General features: G+C 43.6%; 1 protein-coding gene and 1 pseudogene across 5 annotated transcripts in view; one reads left to right on the top strand and one right to left on the bottom strand.

Annotated features, from left to right (window-relative positions):
* The window catches only part of TRAF5 (TNF receptor associated factor 5), a 69,617-nt gene that overhangs the window by 35,954 nt on the left and 7,538 nt on the right, over window positions 1-26,125 (bottom strand). Inside the window, exons 2-4 of one of the 5 annotated variants that reach the window (XM_077157754.1) lie at window positions 11,320-11,526; window positions 7,821-7,984; window positions 6,977-7,098 (exon numbers count right to left, since the gene is read on the bottom strand). The exons of 1 other annotated variant lie outside the window; for it this stretch is intronic. In XM_077157754.1, the coding sequence (XP_077013869.1) occupies window positions 6,977-7,008 (32 nt within the window). In that variant the 5' untranslated portion in view covers window positions 7,009-7,098; window positions 7,821-7,984; window positions 11,320-11,526. The remainder of the gene's footprint in view (window positions 1-6,976; window positions 7,099-7,820; window positions 7,985-11,319; window positions 11,527-26,125) is intronic. 3 more of the 5 variants (XM_077157753.1, XM_077157755.1, XM_077157757.1) reach the window with 3 other exon arrangements.
* Window positions 7,577-8,531, top strand: LOC143681043 (14-3-3 protein eta-like; annotated as a pseudogene).

The following is a 26,125-nucleotide window of genomic DNA, read 5'->3' on the forward strand; positions in this document are numbered from 1 at the left end:
AAAAATTACAGAACTTATGGGAATGAAACACACAATAGAAGAGATGAAAAATAACAATGGAAACCTACAACAGTAGATTTGAAGAGGCAGAAGGAAGGATTAGTGACCTAGAGGACTAGACATCTGAAATCTGACACACAAGAGAAAATATAGGAAAAAGAATAGAAAAATATGAGCAGGGTCTCAGGGAATTCAACAACAACACTAAGTGCATGAATCTACATATTCTGGGTATCCCAGAAGGAGAAAAGGAAGGCTAAGCAGAAGAAAGACTAATGGAGGAAATAATCACTGAAAATTTCCTATCTCTTATGAAAGACATAAAACTACAGATTCAAGAAGTACAGCATACCCCAAACAGAATGCATCCAAACAGACATACTCCAAGACACTTACTAATCAGATTGTCAAATGTCAAAGAGAAAGAGAGAATTTTGAAAGCAGCAAGAGAAAAGCAATATATCACATACAAGGGAAGCCCAATAAGACTTTATGTGGATTTCTCAGCAGAAACCATGGAGGCAAGAAGTCAGTGGTATGATACACTTAAGATACTAAAAGAGAAAAACTGCCAACCAAGAATTCTATATCCAGAAACAGTGATCTTCAAAAATGAGGGGGAGATTTTTTTTAAAAATGAGGGGAAGATTAAGATATTTTCAAACAAACAATCACTGAGAGAATTTCTAAGAGACCAGCCCTGCAAGAAATATTAAAGGGAGCACTACAGGCAAAAAGGAAAAAACAGGAATGAGAGGTTAGGAGAAGAATGTAGAAATGAAGACTATAAGTAAAGGTAAAACAAACAAACAAACAAAATTAGACATGACATACAAAATCAAAAATATAAAATGAGAGAAGAAAGTACTGCTGTTACAGTAATAACATTAAATGTTAATGGATTCAACTCCCCAATCAAAAGACACAGACTGGCAGAATGAATTAAAAAGCAGGAAACATCTATATGCCATCTACAGGATACTCACTTTAAACCCAAGGACAAAAAGAAGTTGAGAGTGAAAGAATGGGAAAAGATATTTCATGCAAACAACAATCAGAAAACAGCAGGAATAGCTGTACTATTATCCAACAACTTAGACTTCAAATGTAAAACAATTAAAAGAGACAAAGAAGAAATTCAACAAGAAAACATAACAATCATAAATATTTATGCACTAAGCCAGAGTGCTCCAAAGTACATAAGGTAAACACTGACAACACTGAAGGGAGAAACAGACACCTCCACCATAACAGTAGGAGACTTAAATTCCCTGCTCTCATCAATGGATAGAACAGAGGATCAGTAAAGAAACAGAGAATTTGAATAATACAATAAAAGGACTAGACTTAACAGACATTAACAAAACATTATACCCCACAACAGCAGGATTCACCTTTTTCTCAAGTGCTCATAGATCATTCTCAAGGATAGACCATATGCTGGGTCACAAAGCAAGTCTCACTGAATTTAAAAAGACTGAAATAATACAAAACACTTTCTCAGATCATAACAGAATAAAGTTGGAAGTTAGTAACAGGCAGAGTACCTGAAAATTAACAAATATATGGAGGCTAAATAACATAGTCTTAAACAACCAGTGGGTCAAGGAAGAAATAACAAGAGAAATCAGTAAATATCTCAAGGCAAATGTTCTAGTTTGCTAGCTGCTAGAATGCAATACACCAGAAATGGAATGGTCTTTAAAAAGGGGAATTTAATAAGCTGCTAGTTTACAGTTCTAAGGCCAAGAAAATGTTCCAACTGAAACAAATATATAGAAATGTCCAATCTAAGACATCCAGGGAAAGATACCTTGGTTCAAGAAGGCCAATGAAGTTCAGGGTTTCTCTCTCATCTAGAAAGTTACTTGGCGAACATGGCATCATCTGCTAGCTTTCTCTCCTGGTTTCCTGTTTCATAAAGCTCCCTGGGAGGCATTTTCCTTCTCCATCTCCAAAGGTCGCTAGTTGGTGGACTCTGCTTCTCGTGGCTATGTCATTCTCTGCTCTCTCGGAATCTCTAGCTTTCTCCAAAATGTTTCCTCTTTTATAGGATTTCAGTAAAGGAATCAAGATTCACCCTAATGGGTGGAGACATGTCTCTACTTAATTCAGCGTAACAACCACTCTTGATTGTGTCATATCTCAATCAAAATAATCTAATTACAGATTCAAACATACAGTACTGAATAGAGATTAGAAGAAACGGCTGCCTTCACAAAATGGGATTAGGATTAAAACATGGCTTTTTTAGGGTACACACATCCTTTCAAACTGGCTCAGCAAATGAAAATGAAATCAGAACATATCAAAATTTATGGGATTCAGCAAAGGCAGGGCAAAAAGGAAAATTTATTGCCTTAAATGCCTATATCAAAAGAAAAGAAAGAGTACACATCTCGGAATTAACTGTTCACTGGGAAGAACTAGAGAAATAACAGCAAATTAACCCCAAAGCAAACTAAAGGAAAGAAATAATGAAGATTAGAGCTGTAATAAATGAAATTGAGAACATAAAAACAAAATCTACAAAACAAAAAGTTGGTTCTTTGAGAAAATCAGTAAAATCGATGGACCTTTAGCTAGGTTGACAGAAGACCTATACACAGAAAACTACAAGAAATTGCTAAAAGAAATTAGGGAAGATGTAAATAAATGGAAGGGCATACCATGTTCATTGACTGGAAGACTGAATAGAGTTAAGATGCCAGTGCTACCCAAATTGATTTATAGATCAACAAAGTACCAATAAAAATCCCAACAACTTACTGTGCAGAAATAGAAAAACAAATAACCAAATTTATCTGGAAGGGCAGGGTGCCCTGAATAACCAAAAATAGCTTGAGAAAGAAAAATGAAGTGGGAGGTCTCACACTACCTAATTTTAAAGCCTATTACAAAGCTACAGTGGTCAAAACAGTATGTACTGGCATAAAGACAGATATACTGACCAATAGAATTGAATAGTGTCCAGAAATAGACCCTCTCATCTATGGACAATTGATCTTTGATAAGGTGGTCAAGCCAACCACCCCCAAGACAGAGCAGCCACTTCAAAAAATGGTACTTGGAGAACTGGATATCCATATGCAAAAGAATGAAAGAGGATCCATATCTCATACCTTATAGAAAAATTAACTCAAAGACCTAAACATTAGAGCCAAAACCATAAAACTTTTAGAAGAAAATGTAGGGAAATATCTCATAAATCTGTAATAGGAGGCAGATTCCTAGACCACATACCCAAAGCATGAGCACTGAAAAAAGAAACAGATCATGGGAATTCCTCAAAATTAAATACTCTGTACATCAAAAAACTTTGTCAAGAAAGTATAAAGGCAGCCTATGCAATGAGAGACAATATTTGGAAACCACATATCAGATAAGGGTTTAATATCCAGAATATATAAAGAGATTCTTCAACTCAACAACAAAAAAAGCAACCAAATTAAAAAATGGGCAAAAGACGTGAACAGACACTTCTCAGAAGAGGAAATGTAAGTGGCTAATAGGCACATGAAAGATGCTCAACTTCAGTGGATTTTAGAGAAATGCAAATCAAAACCACAATGAGACATCATCTGACACCCACTAGAATGGCAATTATCAAAAAAACAGAAAATGACAAGTGCTCGAGAGGATGTGGAGAAAGAGACACACTTATTCACTGTTGGTGGGAATGTAAAATGGTACAACTGCTCTGGAAGGCAGTTTGGTGCTTCCTCAGGAAGCAAAGTATAGAATTGCCATATGATCCAGCAATCCCACTACTAAGTATATAGTTAGAGGACCTGAGAGCAAAACCCAAATGTACATTTGCACACCAATATTTATAGCAGCATTATTTATGATTGCCAAGAGCTGGAAACAGCCCAAATGTCCATCAACAGAAAAGTGGCTAAACAAGCTGTAGTATATACATACGATGGAAAATTATGCAGCTGTAGGACAGAATAAAGTTATGAAGCATGTAACAACATGGATGAACCTTGAGGATATTATGTTGAATGAAATTAGCCAGAAACAAAAGGACATGTATTGTATGGTCTCACTAATATGAACTTACATTAATGATTGAACTTAGAAAATTGAAGTTAAGAACACAGGTTATCAGGAGATAGAAATAGGCTAAAGATTGGGCAATCAGTGCTGAAGGAATATAGATTGTGTGACAGAAGTGATTATAAAAAATCAGAAATGGAGAGCACAATATCACCTGATTGTAGCACAATAATATAAGTATATCGAATGAAGCTGAATGTGATTATGATTGAGGGAGAAGGGCTGGGGGCATGTAGGAAACCAATAGGAAAAAAAGAGGATAAAGACTGAGAAGGTATAATTTAGGAATGCCTAGAGAACATTTTTGCATGACGGAGAACAAATGAATGTTAATATTGCAGGGTGTTGAAAATAGATGGTTTATGGGGAAAAGTACAATCAATGCAAGCTGGGGTCTGTAGTCAACAGTAACACTTCCACTGGCTGTAACAAAGGCATTATGCCAAAACAAAAGGTCAGCAGGCAGGGGCATGGGAAAGCAATATGAATTTTTTTGTGGAAAAAAAGGAAATGTCTTCGGATAGAGTATGGTGGCCAAGGCATGTCTCTACACTTAGGTTGGACTATATGATATGTGAATAAAACTGTTTAAAAATGAACAGAAATAAGTGCTAGAGAAAATGCAGAGAAAGAGGTGTATGTATTCACTATAGGTAGGGAAATGAGAGGTGCAGCCCCTTGGAGGTAGATCCACAGGAGGCTAGGGGTGGGGTTGCCATATGATCCTGAAACCTCGTTGCTCAGTATATACCTGGAGGAACTGAGTGTGGGGACACGAATGGACATTTGCACGCTGGTGCTATGGCAGCAATGTTCACAATCCACAATGGATGGAGTGGCCTAAGGATACGAAGACTGAGGAATGGAAGGGGGAAATGTAGTATATACATAAAATGGACTACTGAGCAGCCACAAGAATGAATGAAGTTGTGAGGCATGCAATTATTAGGTGTTGAAACTTAAGGACTGTATGTTGAATGAAATGTCAGGAACAAAAGACAAATATTATGATGCCTCAACCATATGGACTAACAATAATATAAAAACTCAGTAAGCTGAAGTTGAAAGCATGGGATATCAGGTCGGGGCCTACTGTAAAGGGTCCTAGATTGTAAGCTCTTACAGCAGTCACATACATTCAGGAGTTGTCACTGTTATTTCTAAATTCTGAGATTCTGAGCTGTTTGGTTATAACCTGGTCAGTCCCAGAAACTTAGGGTATTTATGTGACACCGAAGACTAAAAGTTAGAGCTCTGAAGCCATAAAAGTTAGCAGTATCCCATATAGGAACTGTTGAAAAAGTGATCAGACTTTGACTAGAGATATGAATGCGGCTGATCTGGAAAGAACTAAGGTATATCCACCTACAAGTTAAATGATGATTTCATCCATATTTTAAAACTTCAACTTCTGTGTGGGACTAAAGGGAGAGATGTTTATTTGGTACAAAATTTATATTTTAGGTAGTACATTTTATAACTTAACTTGTATGGTCAGTTTAGTTTAACATCATAAGTACATAGAATCTTGCACAGGGCATGAGATTTTGTTTGTTTGTCCAGGTTAGCATGATGCCCAATATATATTTGGGCAGTGAATAAAGAAGTATTTGAAAAGTATACTTGGGGGACTGGAGAGAAAGGATGAAATATTAAACTTTCCCATGTGGAGAATTTCTGATATTCTTGCAAGCAGGAAGAGACAACAAAATCAATAGGCTGAGCCCTCAGTCTTGGGGTTCACCCTGTGCTGGGTTTAAATCTGTTGTGTACCCCAGAAAAGCCAAGTTCTTTAATCCTCATTCAATATTGCTGGGTAGAATCTTTCCGACTATTTCCATGGAGATGTGACCCACCCAACTGTAGGTGGTATCTTTTTTTTTGGTATGCTGTATGTCACATTTCATTCTTTTTCCATGTGAGTATCCCATTATAGGAGCACCATTTGTTAAATTTTTGTTTGTTTGGCTTTTTGATTGCTTTTCGTGGGGGGGGGGAATGCAGAATGCATGGGCTGGGAATCAAACCCAGGTCTCCCTCATGGCAGGTGAGAATTCTACCACTGAACTACCCTTGCACCCTTGGATGGTAACTTTTTTTTGGGGGGGGGGTAACTTTTGATTAGATGGTTTCCAGGGAGATGTGCTTCCACCCACTCAAGATGGGGTTGCTTACTGGAGCCCTTTAAGAGGGAACCATTTGGAAAAAGCTTTAGAGTCCACACAGCCAGTGACCTTCAGAGAAGAAGAAGGAAAATGCCCCCAGGGGAGCTTCATGAAACAAGCAGTCAGGAGAGAAAGCTAGCCGACTTCACCATGTGCTGTTATAACTGAGTGAGAAAACCTGAACTTCACTGTCTTTTCTTGAGAGAAGATAACGTCTTAGTTGGTACCTTAATTTGGACATTTTCACAGCCTTAGAACTGTAAACTTGGAACTTAATAAATTTCCTCTTTTTAACAGTCATTCCGTTTCTGGTATATCATCTTCTGGCAGCTAGCAAACCAGAACAGCCCCTATGAAACTTATTCCTACAAAGGATAGGCTAAGCCTACTTAAAATTAGGCATAAGAGTCACCCCAAGAGAACCTCTTTTGTTACTCAGATGTGGCCTCACTCTCTCAGCCAACATGACAAGCAAACTCACTGCCCTCTCCCTCTCTATGTGGGACATGACTCACAGGGATGTAAACCTCCCTGGCATTGTGGGACAGAACTCCTAGGACAAGTTCCGGCTCAGTATCAAGGGATTGAGAAAACCTTCTAGAACGAAAGGGGGAAGAGAGAAATGAGAAGAAATAGTGTCAGTGGCTGAGACTTCTGAGTCAAGACATTGCCCTGGAGGTTATTCTCATGCATTATATAGATCTCCCCTTTTTAGTTTATGGTGTATTAGAGAGGCTGGAGGGAAGTACCTGAAACTGTAGAGCTGTGTTCCAGTAGCCATGTTTCTTGAAGACGATTGTATAATGATATAGCTTTCGCAATGGGACTGTGTGATTGTGAAAACCTGGTGTCTGTTGCTCCTTTTAACTACCTTATCGACAGACAAGTAAAACATATGGATAAGAAATAAACAAATAATAGGGGGAACAAAGGTTAAAATACATTGAGTAAATTGAAATACTGGTGGTCAATGAGAGGTGGGGTAAGGGATATGGCAGGAATGAGTTTTTTTCTTTTTTCTTTCTTTTGCTGGAGAGATGAAATATTCAAAAAACTGATCATGGTGATGACTACACAACTATGTGATGATACTGTTAGCCACTGATCGTAACCATGTCAAGAATATTTGTATGTTTGTTTGTTGTTTACCATAAAAATATATTTTAAAAAAATAAGGCCTAAGAGAGCACAGGGACCCGACGGCGAGCAGTGGGGACAGTGGCACAGTTTCTGCCTCTCGGAGAGGCCAGGAGCCAGTGCGTTTCAGGGAGCGCTGCCCTCCGCGGGGAACTGGAAGCAGGCTAGCAGAAGAGCCCTGAGGGGCACCAGGCGAGACCAAGCCAAGCGACATGGAGGACCCGGAGCAGCTGCTGCAGCGGGCAGGGCTGGCCCAGGAGGCGCAACGCTACGACGACATGGCCTCCGCCATGAATGTGGGGGCTTAAGTGAGGTTCATTGTCTTAGATCAAAGCTCATTTGTCCTTTGCCGGCCTTCTGAAGGGATCTCTTAAAGAGAAACAGCAAATCCAGAGGGTCCTTACAATTGCAGTGTCATTCCCAAAGCTCATTTTAAAACATTTGATATTAACATACTATAAAATACGTTCTGGAAGCCAAGTTTAGGATTATCCAGGTGATGGCGCTCAATGAACCTCTGTCCAACAAAGACTGCAATCTCTCCGTGGCCTACGAGAATGTGGCTGGTGCCAGGTGGTCTTCCTGGAGGGCGGTCAGCAGCAGCGAGGAGAAAATCACAGCTGACGGAAATGAAAATAAATTGGAGAAGGTTAAAGCTTATCAGAAGAAGATTGAGAAGGAGCTGGAGACAATTCGCAATGATGTGCTAGCTCTGCTCGAAAAGTTCCTCATTAAGAGCTGCAACAATTTCCAAAATGAGAGCAAGGTATTTCACCTGAAAATGAAAGGCGATTACTACCGCTACTTGGCAGAGGCAGCTTCTGGGGAGAAGAAAAACAGTGTGGTCGAAGCTTCTGAGGCTGCTTACAAGGAAGCCTTTGAAATCAGCAAAGAGCACATGCAGCCAACACATCCCGTTCAGCTCGGTCTGGCCCTCAACTTCTGTGTTCTACTGTGAGATCCAGAATGCACCTGAGCGGGCCTGCATCATAGCCAAACAAGCCTCTGATGATGCTGCAGCTGAGCTGGACACACTAAACGAGGATTCCTGCAAGGACTCCATGCTCATCATGCAGTTGCTGCGAGACAGTCTCACCCCGTGGACGAGCGACCAGCAGGATGAAGGAGGAGAAGGCAACTGAAGAGCTTTCTGGTCCTGACCACCTTCACTCCTCCCCACCCCCATCACTGATTCTTCCTTGCCACAATCACTAAATATCTAGTGCTAAACCTATCTGTATCAGCAGCACAGCTACTCAGATCCGCTCTCCTGTCCCTTGGGAAGCAGTTTCAGATAATTCTTCATGGGCACTGTGGATCAATGGTTGCTTTGAGCCCACAGAAGCTCCTTTTTTGAATTATGCTGACAAGTATGCTACGAATGAGGCATTTTATTACACCTACTATCTATGAAAGCCAAATGAAAGTAGTGGGGAAGTTTAGAAAGGAGAATCAGTCAGCACAGGCTTATAGCTGATATTTAAATGATCCATTTAAAACAAGCTGATAGTGTTTTGTTAAGCAGTACATCTTGTGCATGCAAAAATGAATTCACTCCTCCCACTTCTTTCCTCAGCTAAAGGAAAACTGTTAAGGGAAGCTGATACAAAGAGACAACATGCCCCTTTCCATGGCTTTATAATAAACTGTTTAACCTGAGGTTTCAGTAGGGCCTTGTTTTGCCTCTTTAAATTATAATGTGCACAAACCTTCTTTTCAATGCAATGCATCTAAAGTTTTGATACTTGCAACTTTTTGTTGTAATTGCTTAAGAATCAATCATGGATATATTTTTGTCCTTGTGTATCCTGACAGCACCATGTGTGTCCACCTATGTCAATCAAGATGGATGATAATGAAATGCTAGACTTCTAAATTAAATGTTTTGGAATTCAGTGGGTAAATAAACGCTGCTTAGGGGGAAAAAATAGGCCTAAGAATCACCCCTAAAGAACTACTTCTGTTGCTCAGATGTGGCCTCGCTAAGAGTACTCGGCAGGGGAACTCACTGCCCTTCCCCCCCGCCCCGCTACGTGGGACATGACTCCCAGGGGTGTAAATCTCCCTGGTAACATGGGACAGAAATCCTGGGATGAGGCAGGACCTGGCATCAAGGGATTGAGAAAGCCTTCTTGACCAAAAGGGGGAAGAGAGGAATGAGACAAAATAAAGTTTCAGTGGCTGAGCAATTTCAGAATTGAGAAGTTATCCTGGAGGTTATTCTTATGCATTATATAGATATTCCTTTTTAGTTTATGGTGTATTGGAGGGGTTGGAGGGAAATACCTCAAACTGTTGAGCTGTGTTCTAGTGGCCTTGATTCTTGAAGATCAGTTATACACAAAGATATAACTTATACAATGTGACAGTGTGATTATGAAAACCTTATGTCTGATGCTCCTTTTGTCCAGGGTATGGATTAATGAGTAAAAAAATATGGATAAGAAATACATAAAAAATGGGGGGAGGAGTAAAATAAATAGGGTTGATGGAAATACTAGTGGTCAATGAGAAGGAGGGGTAAGCGGTATAGGATATACGAGTTTTTTCTTTTTTTGGAATGATGCAAATGTTCTAAAAAGTGGTGATGAATATGCAACTATGTGATGATACTGTGAGCCACTGATTGTGAACCATGTATGGAATGTATGTGTGAAGATTTCTCAATAAAATTATTTTTAAAAGCCAATTATATATTAACATAGATAACATTTTTGTGAAAATAACTATTATCAAAAACAAAAAGAATTTCTGAGAAGGTTGGCATTGTTTTACATTTTTGCATATCTCTTCAAGGTCTGGTCAAATGGAAGATCTGCATTCAGTGGATTTTTGGATCTGCATTCAGTGTGTTGCAGTATCACATATCATGTAGCCTCTGGAAAAGTCACTGTAAATTTGTAAGAGAATAAGAATGAAAATAGGCAAATGATACCTTGGTGTCATTATGAAAACAGTTTTGACCACGCAGATCCCCTGAAAGGATCTCGGGGAGCCCCAGGCCATGGTGCGCTGGTAAATGGTTAACAATCGCTTTCTTGCAGGAAATGCTCTGGTTTGGAGCATTTGCCAACTTCTGTGGTCTAAATACTACCACCGTGGCCAATTTCAAGCTACCAACGTGAAGTCACTCAACTTGGAACTGGGAAGAGACATGCACATTGAGCTCTTGTGAGCAGGTGGGAGTCAGTGCTAGCAGTCTAGGGGTCCCTGAAGCACACCTGGAGAACTGCTGCTCTACAGACTGCCTGGTGGGACTGTGTCTTGCCTGTTTTTGTACTGGCAGGGCCCAGCACTTTCTGACCCTTTGAAAGTCTCTTTGCTCCTGTTGAAGAGCCAGGAGAGGCATGAGAGGCCCTGTTCCTCCTCTCCCAGCACTGTGTGCCTTTCCCAGACCTACAAAATGCTCAGCTCCCCCCGTATCATCTGCTGACTTCCTATCACTAAAATACTGTCGTCTTGTCTGGTATTTGCTTTTATGAAAATGGGTTTCTCTAACTACACGTTCAGAAAATAATCACTTATGCTCTGCTATAAGATAGGGGTTAAAAAAAAGAAGACGACATGGGTTTTAGATGTTGCAGGGATGCATTCTTGCATACAGATCGAGCTGTGCCATGTCCCAGGACATGGTCTGTCTCCTTCCTCCGCAGATTCCTCATGACCCTGGCTTGGTTCTGAAGGTGAAATCGACCACCGTGCTCACCGACATGAGACAGCCCGACAGTAGGACTACAAAGGCCAACACCTCTTCTCATAGCAAATGTACTTCTCTAAATCAGTCAGTGTTTCCAGCTGGTATCCCGGCTTTCCCAAGCAGCTGCTTAGTGGAAACGTGTAAGAGCTCCATTTTATTAAAAGTCATTCCCCTCTGTGTATATCTTATTATACAGGAACAGCAAAGGAGTTCAGTTCTCTCAAATAAAAAAAAATAATCAAAACTATTAAAACTGACCTTGTTTATCTGTCCTTCTGGGGTGAATAGTGCCTTCCTCCTGCCAGCGATCGAATATAAAAGATGGTCCTCCAGCTAAAGAGTTAACTCAAAGCAAAAGAGACGAGAGAAAATGACATCCCATCTGCTCCCTAAGAGCTCTTCTGAGAGTTTCTTTTCAATGCCATTTTTTAGCTTCACAAATTGATGCATCTTTCCTGTGTGGATCTGTTAGGAATTCCAAATGAAAGCTGTGGATACCATGCTTTAAAGCCTCCACCTATACAGGACTTCTTGCATCTCCTCTAATTCATTTTTAGGGAATACACAGCAGTCATCTAAAATTATGAAGCAGCACAAGTTTAGCTTTTAGTCACCAAAAAGGGGACACATATAGAGTTTAGAAAGATAATTCTTCTCTCTGTCTATACTACATCTAATCCCCGCCCTGCCCTCCCCACCCCATTCTATTTACGATAATGGAGGTTTTGAAAACTCAGGAATTTTTTCTTTATAGTTAGTAAGATATATAAGCCCAGTAACTATGTCTCTAGAATTTTCAAGGTAAGCTTCTTGGGGAGTTACTGGTTACTATGGCAGAAATTCAAACACAGAACACGGGACCAGAGTGACCTGGGCTCCATTCTGCCCTGTCACCCACAGCTGTGAAACTCCGGGTCACACACCCCTGGCCTGCCCCTTCCTTTCCTAATTCAGTGTGCATATATCCTGGGGTAGCTCCTGAAGCCTGAAAAATATGTGACACTGCTTCTATCCTTGAAGACCTCTGTGCCACTTTGAAATTGTTGTGTATCCAAGAAAAGGCATGTTCATTAATCCTCATTTGATATTGTTGGGCAGGATATTTTCTGATTAAGTTGTTTCCATGGAGATGTGATCCACCCAATTGTAGGTGGGACCTTTTGATTAGGTGGCTTCCATGGAGATATATCTCCACCCATTCAAGGTGGGTCTTAATCTGCCTATTGGAGTCCTTTAAGAGGGAATCGTTTTAGAAAGAGCTGACATAAGCAACACAGCCAACATGAGACCCAGACATTTGGAAATGCAGAAAGAAAATGCCCCCAGGGAAGCTGTTTGAAATCAGAAGCCAAAGAACCAGCAGATGCCAGCCACATGCCTTCCCAGCTGACAGGGGTGTTCTAGACGCCATCAGCCTTTCTTGAGCCAAGGTATCTTTTTATGGATGCCTTAGTGTGGACATTTTTATAGCCTTACAATTGTAAACTTGCAGCTTAATAAATTCCTTTTTTAAAAGCCATTCCATTTCTGGTATGTTGCATTCTGGCAGCTTTAGCAAATCCAAACACCCTCCAAGCCAAGAAGAGATCAGACAGGGAAACAATAATTATAATACCCCAGTAGCAAGTGCCATAAAGAGAGATTTAAACCAAGGACATTTGGAGCACAGAGGAGGGACAGCTAACACTTTCTGGAGTATCTGTACTGGTTGCATAGAGAAGAAAACATCTCAGCTGGTGGTAAAGAAACAGTAGCTATTTTCTAGGTAAAGGAGATAAAAGAATTTTCCCAGAGGGAATCATAAAAGTTCTGGGATGGCTAATAATTACCTGGAACACAGTGGAATGAAGGAATGTGCCAGGTATTTGTCAGCTGGCTCTCAGATCCACTTTCTACCCTGGTCTGAGGAGGGGGGGGGGATGAGGACTGACCCCTTACCCTGCTCCCTGGCTTCTGGCTAGGTGTAGCCAATGAGAAGCACGGGCGAGGGACTGCAGGGTGAGAGGGAGGGAGAAGCCAGGACATTTCTCCCTATCACTTGGCATTGGGAGCATCTCTGGCAGGGCATGGGTCTCTCCATGGCCCTCACAACCACCAATGGACCCTCTGGCTGTGGACTGGTTCCCACCATCAGGCCCAGCATAGCCACCAGCTCCTAAGCTTTGGAAACACCTTCTCCTTTGTCCCCTCAGCTCTAGAGCAGATGGGCAGCTTCCCACTGTGGTTAATCTTGGTTTAACTAAGAGTTGCTCACTCTGAGTTTCCTGTTTGGATTCCCAGCTTTTCTGTCACCTGTGTAATCAATATTTGTGCTATCAGAAACAACTAGGAAGGTCTCTGTGAGAGCTAAGTGTGGAGAGAGAGGGAAGGAAGACATTGCGAGGACCCTGCCTGTGGCTACAGTTAGAAATTCCAGGTTTCACTCTGAGGTTTTGATCGTTTAGGGATGATAGACATGGAAGGCAGACCTGAGCAGGGGTTTTAGGGGAAGAGGCAGGTGTAACAGACCAAAGGAGGACGACAACGGCCTGATCTCAGGCAGTGGCAAGGAGAAACCATGCTTATGGGGTATTTCTGAGATAAAATGCATGGATTTAGAGATGGATTCAATGGAAGAGCTGAGGAAGAGGAGAGGACATCTCCCAGCTTCCAGTAAGGGAGGCTAGGCAGATGATGGCACCAATGAGAGGGAATGAGAGAAAAAGAAGCAAAGGATGCGGGTGGCATGAGATGCTGGGGTGCCTAAGGGATAGTCTTACGTGCTTGGGTTGGATTTGACTGGCTGAAGATCTAACATCTCTTCCAGGATAAATTTATATGATTTTATAATCATATAATTTATAATTTATATGGCCACATGTCCTTTGCAGTATCAATGACACTTTTAAAATTGCCCAAGACGTTACATTTTTTCACTTTACAGATAGTTTTGTTTTTGTTTTAGTGATGGTATATTTGATTTTAGATGGTATAATTGTTTTAGATCTGTGCTGCGTGCGGAAATAAAATCTGGAAAGGTTTGAGAGAGACAGCTAGAGAAAACTCCTTGAAGCTGGGACTTCAGGGTTTGCTGCCTAATCCTGCCCAATTACACCCACTTGTGGAGCACAGCTTTTGTGTCACATCCTAATAGGATTTCACTGGTGCTGCTTCCACCAGATCATCTCCTGTTCAGACTTCCATGACCCACCCACTCCCACACTAGGCCCATGATTCCCACTATAAATGACTGGATTAGACAAAACTCACAGGATCCAAGGGCTGTTGGTAAAGGTACAGTGGCATGTGGGAGGAATTTAAAGGCTGGGAGAGGCCCACTGCCTTTTCTCCAGGCACCTTTGTAAGGGTAGGGTACTGCTGAAGAATTAGGGGAAACTGCTTTCTTTAGGAGGTAAAACATACAGGAACAAGGTTAGAAGGTGGGGGGTGGGGGGAGCAAAGGTTGGCTAGGGACCTCGGGGTGGTCTGTGAGCCCTGGAACATTAAGGCGTTATATCACAGTGGCCCATGAGAGCTGCCCAGTCATGAGACGGCTGCTAGAAGGTAAACTGCCCATTTGTCAGCTCTGCTCGAGTTCCGCATGTAAGAGGTGAACGCCCTGCCACCCACATGCAATAATATGAGAAGAGGGTTATGTTATCCCCAAACCTACTCAAGACCCAGTGAAGGGTCCTGGGTTTAAATTAAAGGAGGAGAGACCATGGTTAGAGACAAGGAAAACTAAGCATCGTGTCTCCAATACATAGCGGCCCAAGCAGACCCTGGAATCCATGTCGTTGGCAATATTCTAAAAGACAGCAGCCCTGGCTTGGAACGTTGGACATTCACCTGCCGGAAGGAGAGACAGCTTCCTCCTTCAAGGGTGCTTCGGGCCCTTGAATTCTGTGATTCTGTTCTTTTAGGAAGAGGAACAGTTTCTATCAGAAAAGTTTATAAAAGGAGGAGAAGAAAAGAATAAACTCGAGACACTTTATTTTGACAGCCTGACATTTTCCTTCTTCATCTTCAAAGGCTGCTGGCTGGTGGACACTGCTTCTCGTGGCTATGTCGTTCTGCTCTGCTCTCTCTGAATCTCTTCCATTCTCCAAAATGTTTCCTCTTCTATAGGACTCCAGAAACTTATCAAGACCCACCCAAATAAGTAGAGACATGTCATCACCTAATCCAGCTTAACAATCACTCTTGATTAAATCACTTCTCCAAGGAGATGATCCGATTACAGTTTCAAACATAAAGTATTGAATAGGGATTATTCTGCCTTTATGAAATGGGATTTAGATTAAAACATGGTTTTTCTAGGGGGCATACTTCCTTTCAAACCAGCACACAAGGGAAACTGAAATGGGCTTGAATTTGTTTCTAAAGACTGGGTCTGCAATGGCCCAGAGAGATCTTTCCTCCGAGACTGAAGAAGAAATGCCTGAAGACAACTGCCTCTGCTCCAACCCCTTAACCTCCTCTTCCTTTCCAACGGTGGGCAGATTATTCCTATGGCACTAACAAAACAAAACACCTGTGTGACCTCTGGGGGAAAATGGTTTTACTTTCCCTGACATTTAATCATGCAGGCTGGACAAAGAGGAAGGGCCCTGGAGAAACGCAGAAGTAACGACTTCATTTTCCATCAGGGAGAGACTGACTGCACAGACAGGCTGACAGCACAACAGCCAATCAGTGACAACAGCCTGCCAATCGGTGACAACAGCCTGCCAACCGGTGGCAACAGCCTGCCAATCTGTGACAACAGCCTGCCAACCGGTGGCAACAGCCTGCCAATCGGTGACAACAGCTCACCAATAGGTGACAACAGTCTGCCAACCACTGTCCTGTCGCCCTGGTGTCTCAGAGGCAGGGTGTGCTTTTCTTTTTCTTATACTTTCACAGAAGCGGGTTTTCTTGGAAACAGGATGAAGAACGATGTGGGTGTGACTTTAATTCCTTTGAACAGAAGTGTGATTTCTTTCCAAGCTGTCAGGAAACTTCTAGTTCTTCATTTTCCTGGCAATGTGGCCCAGCACTGCTGGCACAGTGAAGGAGGTCAGACAGATGAAGGGCAGGGGTGCCCACTCCGGGGCCCGACACCCACGTGTGCACTGAGGTGCTGCTGTGCAGCCTTCAAGTCATTTTCACTGTCAGGGAGGCCTTTAGTGGAACCACTTCTCTCAGGAGCATCCAGGGTCCGCACAGCTCCAAGTGATGTCACAAGACACCTGACATTTGCTCTCAGAACTTGGACCAAGAGAAACCTAAGGAAAACACGACTGATATTTCAGGAGGCTTTGCTTGGCTCAGTCCTACCCTCAGTTTCTCAGCTCTAGTTCTACTACAGTCCCCACTGCTGTCTGGGGACAGCTCAGCAAGCGCTGGGAAGGACACAGCTGTCCTCCATAGTCTCCAGACCCTCAGCATCAGCATTGTCCTGACACACAGTAAGTATCTGCTGAATGAGAAAGTAATTTAGGATTAATGTGAGGCCACAATGGAAAGGGCTGCCGGATACAGGGGCATGAAGACAACCTAGGACAATCTGTAATGAGACAGAGGACAAAGGGACAATATGAAAAGATGTGAATGGACTCTAAGGGCTGGACTGGAGCGCACATACTATGTGGCTATGTCCTGGCACAGGGCCAGACAACTACTCGCATTAGCTCATTTTATCCTGACAACAATCCTACAACATATAATAGTATTGATACAATTGTCCCCATTTTTCAAATGAGGAAACTGGGACTTGGAAAGGTTAAGGCAGTGGTGAAGGCCCTTAGGGGATAAGAAGGAGCAGAGATTCCTCCCCACCTCTCCAAGGTCTGCAGCTCGGTGGTGCTGCTCGGTGGTTAGAGGCACGGGCTCTGGACTGGACCTGCCGGGATTCAACCCTGGCTCTACCCCTTCATAGCTGTCTGAACTCAGGCAACTTTACTTCGTCTCTATGCTTCTCAGTTTCCTTATTTTAAAATGGTGATAATGGCAACATTTTGAGGATTGGGCTGGCTGGCCCACCACCAGCTTTTGTAAATAAAGTTATACTGGAGGACAGCCATGCTCATTCGTTTACATGTATCTACGGCTGTTTCAACAATAGCTGAGTTGAGTAACTGCACTATACACCACATTTGCTCACCAAGCCTAAAATATGTACTATATGGTCCTTTATAGAAAAAGTTTGCTGGCCCCTGCTATACATAAAGAGCTTATTAGGGTGGGCCACAGTAAATGCTATAGGGGCTGACGATATGATTACACATTTCCCTCAAGCCTCTCCATCAGCATCCTCCACTCCAAAGACAGCCTGAGTGTGGTGAGCCAGGCATTCCAACTGGCTCTCGGTTCAGCAGTTCAGCCCAGAATGGTCCAAGCCTGTTCCATGGCAGTCTAACAGAGAACATGAAATCATTATTGACTGATAAGTTCTTTGAAGAAATGAAGGACATAGAGAGAGAAACAGGAGTGACCATATGAGACTGGAAAGCCTCATGGAGATGGTGGTATTTGAGTTACAACATGAAAATGGATGTGCTGGTTTGAAATTATTATGTACCACAGAAAAGCTATGTTCTTTTAACCCTAATCCAATCCTGTAGGGGCAGACGCACTGTAGATGGGATCTTTTCATTGGGTCGTTTCCATGGAGATGTGACCCATGCAACTGTGGGTGTGGCCTTTTGATTAGATTATGTCCAGTGGAGTTGTAGCTCCGCCCATTCAAGGTAGGTCTTCACTCCTTTACTGGAGTCCTTGAAGGAGCTCACAGAGAGAGCGCTAGAGCCAGTAAAGAGAGCAGACACTTAGACACAGACATTTGGGGATGCTTGGAGAACTGACACCAAGAGCAGAGCAATGAAACCAAGACAAAATGTCTGGAGATGCCTAGAGACAGATATAAGCTCGGGGAGGAGGCCACTGGAACCAGGAGCTGAAAGCAATGAAACCCAGGAGAGAAGGGCCAGCAGATATGGCCTTCCGGTGTGACAGAAAAACCCCATATGGCAATCAGCCTTTCTTGAGTGAAGGTATCCTCCTGTTGATGCCTTAATTTGGACATTTTCATGGTCTTAGAATTTTAACCTGTAACTTAATAAACCCCCTTTGTAAAAGCCAACCCATTCCTGGTATACTACTTCCAGGTAGCTTTAGCAAACTGAACAGTGGAAAAGGAACTCTGTAAGGGGTTGGAAGGAGGACATTCTAGGCAGAGGGGAACACAAGGGCAGAGATCGGTTCTGGGAAAAGGGCAGGTGTGAGAAACAGGCCAATGCTGCTTAAGCGCCCTGGAGAAATAGGAAATAGGGTGGGATCCAGAGCACACGGGCCTCATGGCCCACGAGGCGTTGGGAGTCACTCCAACAGCAGGGCAATAGGAAGCTGCAGGGAGGCTGCAAGCAGCCGATGGCAGGGTCTGCTTCCTAAACTCAAGACTCTTCCGGATGCTGAAGGGACAGTTTAGAACTCAAGACTTAGCTCTAAGCCCAGTTTAGAACTGGGCAGAGGAGGGCCTGGGGAGAGTGGCTGGAAAGTCAGGGCAGATCCAGGCTGAGGCACTGCAGGAGTCCGGGGAGACCCGGGGGCCGGGCTGCCCTGGGGGTGGGGAAATGGAGCACACCAAGGGGATTTAGGATTTATTTTCACAGTAGAAGCAACAGCACCTGGTAGTTGAATGGGAGGCTTGAAGGTAGGGAGGAAACAAGGCTGAAACTCAGGATTTGGGCCCAAATACCTGGGTAGAGGAGGCACTGTTAACCGGCAATGGAAATGAGTGAGGGCTACGGGAGGGAAGTCGGGAGTTGTGTGGGACCTCAGGGAGGAAGTCTGATGCCTGTTCCTGAAGACTCCTCTTCAAAGGAGAACAGCTACTACCCCCACCCACCCACCTTGAAACTTTCTTAGGCAAAACATTCCCATTTTACTATGTTCTTTTCATGCTTTAATTTGTCCCCTCACCTACCCGTCTACAGCAAACGGACTCTGCTTTTTCCATATGCCCATATCCCAACGCCACCCCCTGCCCAGGTCCAGAAGTGAATGTGACCCACAGAGCCAAGGGCTGGGATCCCCTCCCCAGACCACAGCCCAGGGTCAGCACTTCTGTAAGGCCCAGGGGCGCCTCCATAACCTCTTGGGTAGGCACAGCTCACTGCTGGCTTACATCCCTTTTCTTTCTCTCCAGGTACACATGTACTCCCTTTTTCATGAGACACCATCTCTGCCCAGAACACAAAGCACCGCTCCCCCTCATCTGGGACCCCTCCCTAACCTAACCACTCTCCCTCTGCCCACAGCTGCCTTTCTGTTGCATTTTTCTCATTTCCCTGTTTCAGCCTTGAGTCATATTTTCCTCCTCACTTCACTCAGTGCCTCATTTTAAATCCATGGTTACACCAGACAATCTGCCTCTAAACATTTATTTATTTAGTCAGTCATTTTTTGTAACTCAATCGGTCTTTAACTAAGAACCTACCATATGCAGACACTGCTGGGGAAACTGACATGAACTAGGGCTGGGCCTGGCTTCCTCGCGCCCCTCACCACCTCCAGCCCTGCAATACTCCTTCGAGACGCTTTCTCCCCCTCCCCGCTCCCTGCTGTCCCTGGCTCCAGACCAGTGCAGACCCGTGATCCTCACCAGATCCCACCAACCGTTCCCGCACCGTGCCCGCACCACCCCTGCCCTCCTGAGCTCATCCGTGCTCTCTGCCCCTGAATCTGGGCTGGGCACCAAATCATCTGGGGAAGGGGAGTGTTACAAACTCTGTGTAGTTTGCACAAACATATTATATTACTTTAATGATCTAAACTGTAATCCCATAATCAGATTTGCCAACTAGTCTCTCCTAAATCTTTGCCCTTATGCTCTTTATGTGGCATTTGATACTTCCTTCTTGGAACTCCCCAGCCCCTTGGCCCTGGCCCTGGGGACACCGTCTTCTTTGGTTCTCCTTCCAGCAGGATGGCACCTCTAGAAGGCTCCTTCTCAGCACCCCTCTCCCTGTGGGGCTCCCTGAGGCTGGGTCAGCCCTCTGCTTTAGTTCTTGCCACAGTCCCAACCTCACCTCACTTTGAAAGGCTCCCTTATCCTCACCAAACTGCATTTCCGAATGCGGGGACACATCCCTGCTTTGTCATGTTATGAGGCTATCACCTCAAAGTCACAGTTCTCTCCCTTCTCCCATCCCAACCAACCTATTTTCTCACATACACAGGCAGACAGGGCACACATACCCGGGAAGCAAACGAGACTTCAGGGGCCCTAGGAACAGAGGGATGTGAAAGCTCGGACACTCAGCCATGGACGATTCAGGTTTACCTTGGAATTTGGAAGCATTTTCAAGTGAGGCCTGGCGTCTGCTTTCGCCAGGACACGCATGCTGGTGAGCATTCAGGAAATCTTGGCTCAACCATTTGGTGACTTTAGTGACCAAAGGCCAACATCATTCTAGCTGACCCCATACCTCCCACAACGGGATGTCCAGTTACCACTGCTTTTCATTTCTATCTCCCAAGCTGACCCCAGATGTGGGGGACATACTGGCAACCATCAACTGCCCCAGAGCTGAGAGAGGCTGTGGCTGGGGCAGGAGCTGATATTTTGTGAGAAGGAGACAGGGCAATCTCCTGAGCAGCGCAAGGCCAGTTCTGCCCCAGGCTCAGGGAGGAAGCAGAGGGCCTCGGGCAGGGTCCTCTCAACCCAGCTGTGAAGTCTGCGACCCCAGGCACACCCCAGGTGCCCTGCCCATCACCGGCGGCCATGCTAAGAGTTCGGCTTGCAGAACGCAGGTCCTCCATACCACACTTAGCACGGGGCTATCGGGACTGATGGGATGGAAGATGGGTGCACAGAGAGGAGACTCAAGAAAAGAGAGAGAACAAGGGGAGTGATTTCACCCCCCACACACACACAATTGATCCAATCAGCTCGAGAACTTAAGGGATCAGCTCACTAAGGGTTTTCGTTTGTTTTTTTTTTTAAAGCAATGAAACTCTTCAAATCAAATCTAATGCAGAAACATCAATAAATAAAAGAACACTCAAGGAAGTTGTTCTGGTTGAAAACATGGAATGATGGGTCTCCCCACACTCTCCATCCCTCTGGCAGCTCTTCTGGGTAATCCTAGGGGTTTCACACTTTGATTTTTCAAATTACTACTACTAGTAGTAGTTACTACTACTAATACCTTACATGTATTGTATTTTTCAGTCTACACTTTGACATACTATTTCACACCCAGTCCTCCCACTAACCCTGTGGCAATATTACTGTCATTATATTTACAATGAAGTATCCGAGGTTCCAAGTTGTTAGGCAACTTGGTCCAAATCTCACAGTACAAGATGGAGCAGGAATGAGAGTCTAGGGTTTCTGACTCCAAGCCCAGTATTCTTTGCTCTGTGCCATCAGCTGGGAGAAAAGGCACTGCATCCCAACCAGCTCAGGGGTCCTGCTGAGAGGCGGTACAGCCCGCTATTAAAGGACAGTTCAGGAATCAGACTGCAAGGGGTCAATCCCTTCTGCCATCCACTTACCTCAAAGGCTTAGAGTTAAGATTCAATGTGTTCACTGAATGATGCTGCATGTGAGAATGATAGAAGGAGGAGGGCTGGGGGCAAAAACGAAATCAGAAAGAAAGATAGATGTTAAAGATTGAGATGGTATACCTAGGAACACCTAGAGTGTATAATAATAGAGACTAAATGTACAAATTTTAAAAATGTTTTTGCATGAGCAAGAACAAAGGAATGTCATTACTGCAGGGTGCTGAAAATAGATGGTAATGAATATTTTAAAATGTCACCTTATATGTGAGACTAAAGCAAAAAAATGTTTATTTGGTACAAAATTTATATTTTGACTAGTGGATTTCCGAATATAACTTAGGTAGATAGTTTGAGTGAACACCATAAGTACTTGGAGTCTCAGGTAGGACATGAGATTTTGTTGGTTTGTCCAGAGTGATGCCCCGATGAATCCCAGAGTGATTCGATCAGTGAGTGGAAAAGTATTTGCAAAGCCCCCTTCGGGGAATGGTGAGAATGGGGAGAAATTAAACTTCCCCAGGTTGAATTCTTGATATTCTCACAAGCAGTGTGGACAACCAAAGCTATAGGCTGAGCCCCCAGTCTTGGGGTTTGTTCATATGAAACTTAACCCCACAAAGGACAGGTCAAGCCTACTTAAAATTTAGGCCTAAGAGTCACCCCCAAGAGAGCCTCTTTTGTTGCTCAGATGTGGCCTCTCTCTCCAGCCAACACAACAAGAAATCTCACCACCCTCCCCCTGTCCACATGGGACATGCCTCCCAGGGGTGTGGACCTTCCTGGCAACGTGGGACAGAAATCCTAGAATGAGCTGAGACTCAGCATCAAGGGATTGAGAAAAACCCTAGAATAAGCTGAAACTCAGCATCAAGGGATTGAGAAAACCTTCTCGACCAAAACAGGTAAGAGTGAAATGAGACAAAGTGTCAATGGCTGAGAGATTCCAAACAGTGGAGAGGTTATCTGGAGGTTATTCTTATGCATTAAGTAGATATCATCTTGTTATTCAAGATGTAATGGAGAGGCTGGAGGGATCTGCCTAAAAATGTAGAATTGGGTTCCAGTAGCCATGTTTCTTTTTTTTTTTTTTTTTTTTTTTTTTTTTTTTTTTTTTTTAAAGGAAAGACAGAGAGAAGGAAGGAAGGAAGGAAGAAAGGGAAACATTTTTAAACATTTTCTTGTTTTATTGTATTCTGTTTCTCCGTTTTTGTTACATGGGCTGGGGCCGGGAATCGAACCGAGGTCCTCCGGCATAGCAGGCAAGCACTTTGCCCGCTGAGCCACCGCGGCCCGCCCAATGTTTCTTGATGATGATTGTATAATGATACAGCTTTCACAATGTGACCGTGTGATTGTGAAAACCTTGTGTCTGATGCTCCTTTTATCTACCTTGTCAACAGACGAGTAGAACATATGGAATAAAAATAAATAATAGGGGGAACAAATGTTAAAATAAATTTAGTTTGAAATGCTAGTGATCAGTGAAAGCTAGGGGTAAGGGGTATGGTAGATATAATCTTTTTTTTTTTTTTCCTGTTTTCATTTTATTTCTTTTTCTGAATGGATGCAAATGTTCTAAGAAATGATGAATATGCAACTAAGTGATGACACAGTGAATTACTGATTATCTATGTTAATGTTTTATTTCATTTGTTAAATTTTTTTAATTAATAAATAAATTTAAAAAAAAGATTCAATGTGTTGCACCACATAATTATTAGCACACACTACCTGGCACATAAATAAGCACTTACTATTCATGCATGTCCACCTTTCCTTCCTTGCCAGCATTCATTTAGTGCTTACTGTGTACAAATGCTTGCATGTCCTTCTCCTGTGGGGTGGGGGGGATGGGGGTGGGGTGGAAGAGAAGTCCAAGTTCCCAGACAGTTCTCATTCTCAAGTCTTCAGTCCAGGTGGGCATTCTGCCTATAATAAAACTGCAGCAGCAGTTCTCAGAGTCATCAGGTCCCTGGACATTCCTAAGAATATGCACAGAAGCATGATAAAAATGTGACTTGGTTCCCTTACCCAAAAGAAAGAGATCGCTGCTTGGGGAAGAGGGCTGGGTGTGGTGGTATCCATTTGTTACCATAGTTTAGCCTGCCATAATAAATATACTTCTAAATCAGGATCTCTCAGCAGCACCTAGAAGTTTGCCTTGTTAACAAGTTTCCAGGCAAGATTCTGTAGCCCATTCAAGTGTGAGAAGCACTGGGCTAGAACATCATGCCAGCATCGAGATCACCTTCTCCCCTCACTGGCCACTTCTCACTTCCCTTGGTACTGGACCTTGTCTCTTCTCTGTCTACATTCTTAGTGATCTCATCCCCAGCTCTGGGCCTTAAATACCATCTATGGCTGACAATGCCCTGATTTCTATCTGCAGTCTGGACCTCTGCCCCGAACTCCTGACTCGTCCCATCCGCCCAGTCCATACCTTCATATGTTTGTTTAATAGACATCTCCAACTTAATATGTTGGAACTCTCTCTGATCTGAACCTCCTATGGTCTTCTTTCATCTCAGTACGATGGTGCCAACTAAGCACCATGTTGCTTAGATACAAAACTTTGGAGTCACCCTTGCTCCTCTACAAACTATTCACAACTCAGGAGCTAGAGTGATCTTTTTAAAAAGGAAAGTCAGAAATGTCCCTCCTGTACCCCTGTCTCAATCAGGGTAAAATCCACTGTTCTTAGAGGAAATGCAACATCCCTGTAACCTCTACCCCTTGCTATATTTTTCTGCAAAGCACTTATTGCTACCTAACAGATTATATGCTTACTTTTTATTGTCTGTGTCCCCCTACCAGAATACAAGTTCCATCAGGGCAGGAATTTTTGTTTCTTTTGTTCACTCATGTCTCAACACTCAAAGTGGTGTCCATGATAGGCACTCTAAATACTTATTGAAAGAATGAATGGCTGCTGTAGTGGTAGTCTAACAGAAAGCAGGAGAGTTTCTCTCCACTGAGCATACTTTCCAGGAGCTAAAATTTTTCACCTCACCTATTTATAAGTCCTAAATTTCTACCAATGACATCTAGACAGGACTAATAAGGGCTGCCTTGGGGTAGGGCCAGGGGCTGGAGTTGGGGGAGGGGTGGAAGTGATAGTGGGTAGTCAGTATAAAGAAGTGGGGAGTCTAGCCGATTTGAGGCTGAGCTTTGAAATATAAATACTTGTGGAAGAGTGGAGCAATCCCTTACTCGCATACTAATGTGAATTAGCCCCAGGTAAGGGGCCACGGTGGAGAGCTTTGGGTAGCCTAAGGGTACCAGAGAGCTGGGAATGTGGGAGAAATGGAGAGAAATGTACAGTAAGGTGGATGGGCCAACAATTCAACTCAATTAACATTTATGGGGCCTCATCAAGGCCGAGAGATGGAAGAATACATTTGCCAAGTTCCATCTCTGGAGACCTCTCTGGAGTCAACAAGGAATATGGTTCAGGGCCAGGGTTTCTCTTTGAGTGCATTCTCTTGTTTTCAGAGTCTATTTCAGACCTCTCTCTTCTCCACAGACCCTGACCGCTCCCTGTCTCACCAGGAAACTTCACTTCCTACTGCACAGAAGAATACAGAAGCTATCGGAGCAGAACACCTCAACTTCCTGCATCAACCCTGCATGTCTTGCGGTAGCAGAGGCTGCCTCTCCATTTCCCCCAGGGCAGTGGCAGAGGTGACCCCGTACAGTAAGCCAATCCCCCACCTGCTCTGGAGCCCATCCTCTCAGCACCTCAGGGATCTTGTGCTGTCAATTATTACCCACCTCCATCTGCTTTACCATCGACCCCTTTCTCTCAGCATAGCTCTTTCCAGCCAGCATTTAAACAGCCATGAGTCTCTCCTAAGATTTGGTTATGCAAAACAAAACAAAAAACTCTCACTCTCTTATTTCCCTAAAATTTTTTCTCCTTTCCCTTACAGTCAAATTTCTGGATTTATTCTCATCCCCTATCTCCACTGGCCATTCTTCAATTCAACACTCAGTCTACTCCGGCCTGGCTTACACCCCTACCAAGCCACCCAAACTATTCTCACCAAGGTTGCCAGTGACCTCTGGGTCACTAATTCAGAGGTCAATTTTCAATCTTCATCTTACCTGACCCCCACCCCCACTTTAAAATATATTCTTTCCATTAAGCTTCCCTGAAACCACATTGTCCTGGCATCAAAGACTGTATAACCTGACAATTCCCAACTTTCTCACTCTCTTCAGCCCAGACATCTCTGACTCAGGATCCATATACGCAGCTGTACCAAGAGTCTCCTTTTGAACGTCTTGCAGCCAATCCAAAGCCAACATATCCAGAACTGAACCGATGTGGCTCTCTCCTCAACTACTCTCTCTCTCCAGAGCTCCCTCTTGGTAAAGACCCACTTTTCATTTTACTCCTGTTGCCAAGCACATGACATCATATCTAGAAATGCCTTCTCTTTCCTCCCCCTCATCCACTCAGTCCCGGGGGCCTCCTGAATGTGCCTCTTAAATTCCACCCACTTCTCTCCATTCCCATGGCCAGTCCCCA

Source organism: Tamandua tetradactyla, chromosome 4 (assembly GCF_023851605.1).
Source record: "Tamandua tetradactyla isolate mTamTet1 chromosome 4, mTamTet1.pri, whole genome shotgun sequence".
Classification (NCBI taxonomy): domain Eukaryota; kingdom Metazoa; phylum Chordata; class Mammalia; order Pilosa; family Myrmecophagidae; genus Tamandua; species Tamandua tetradactyla.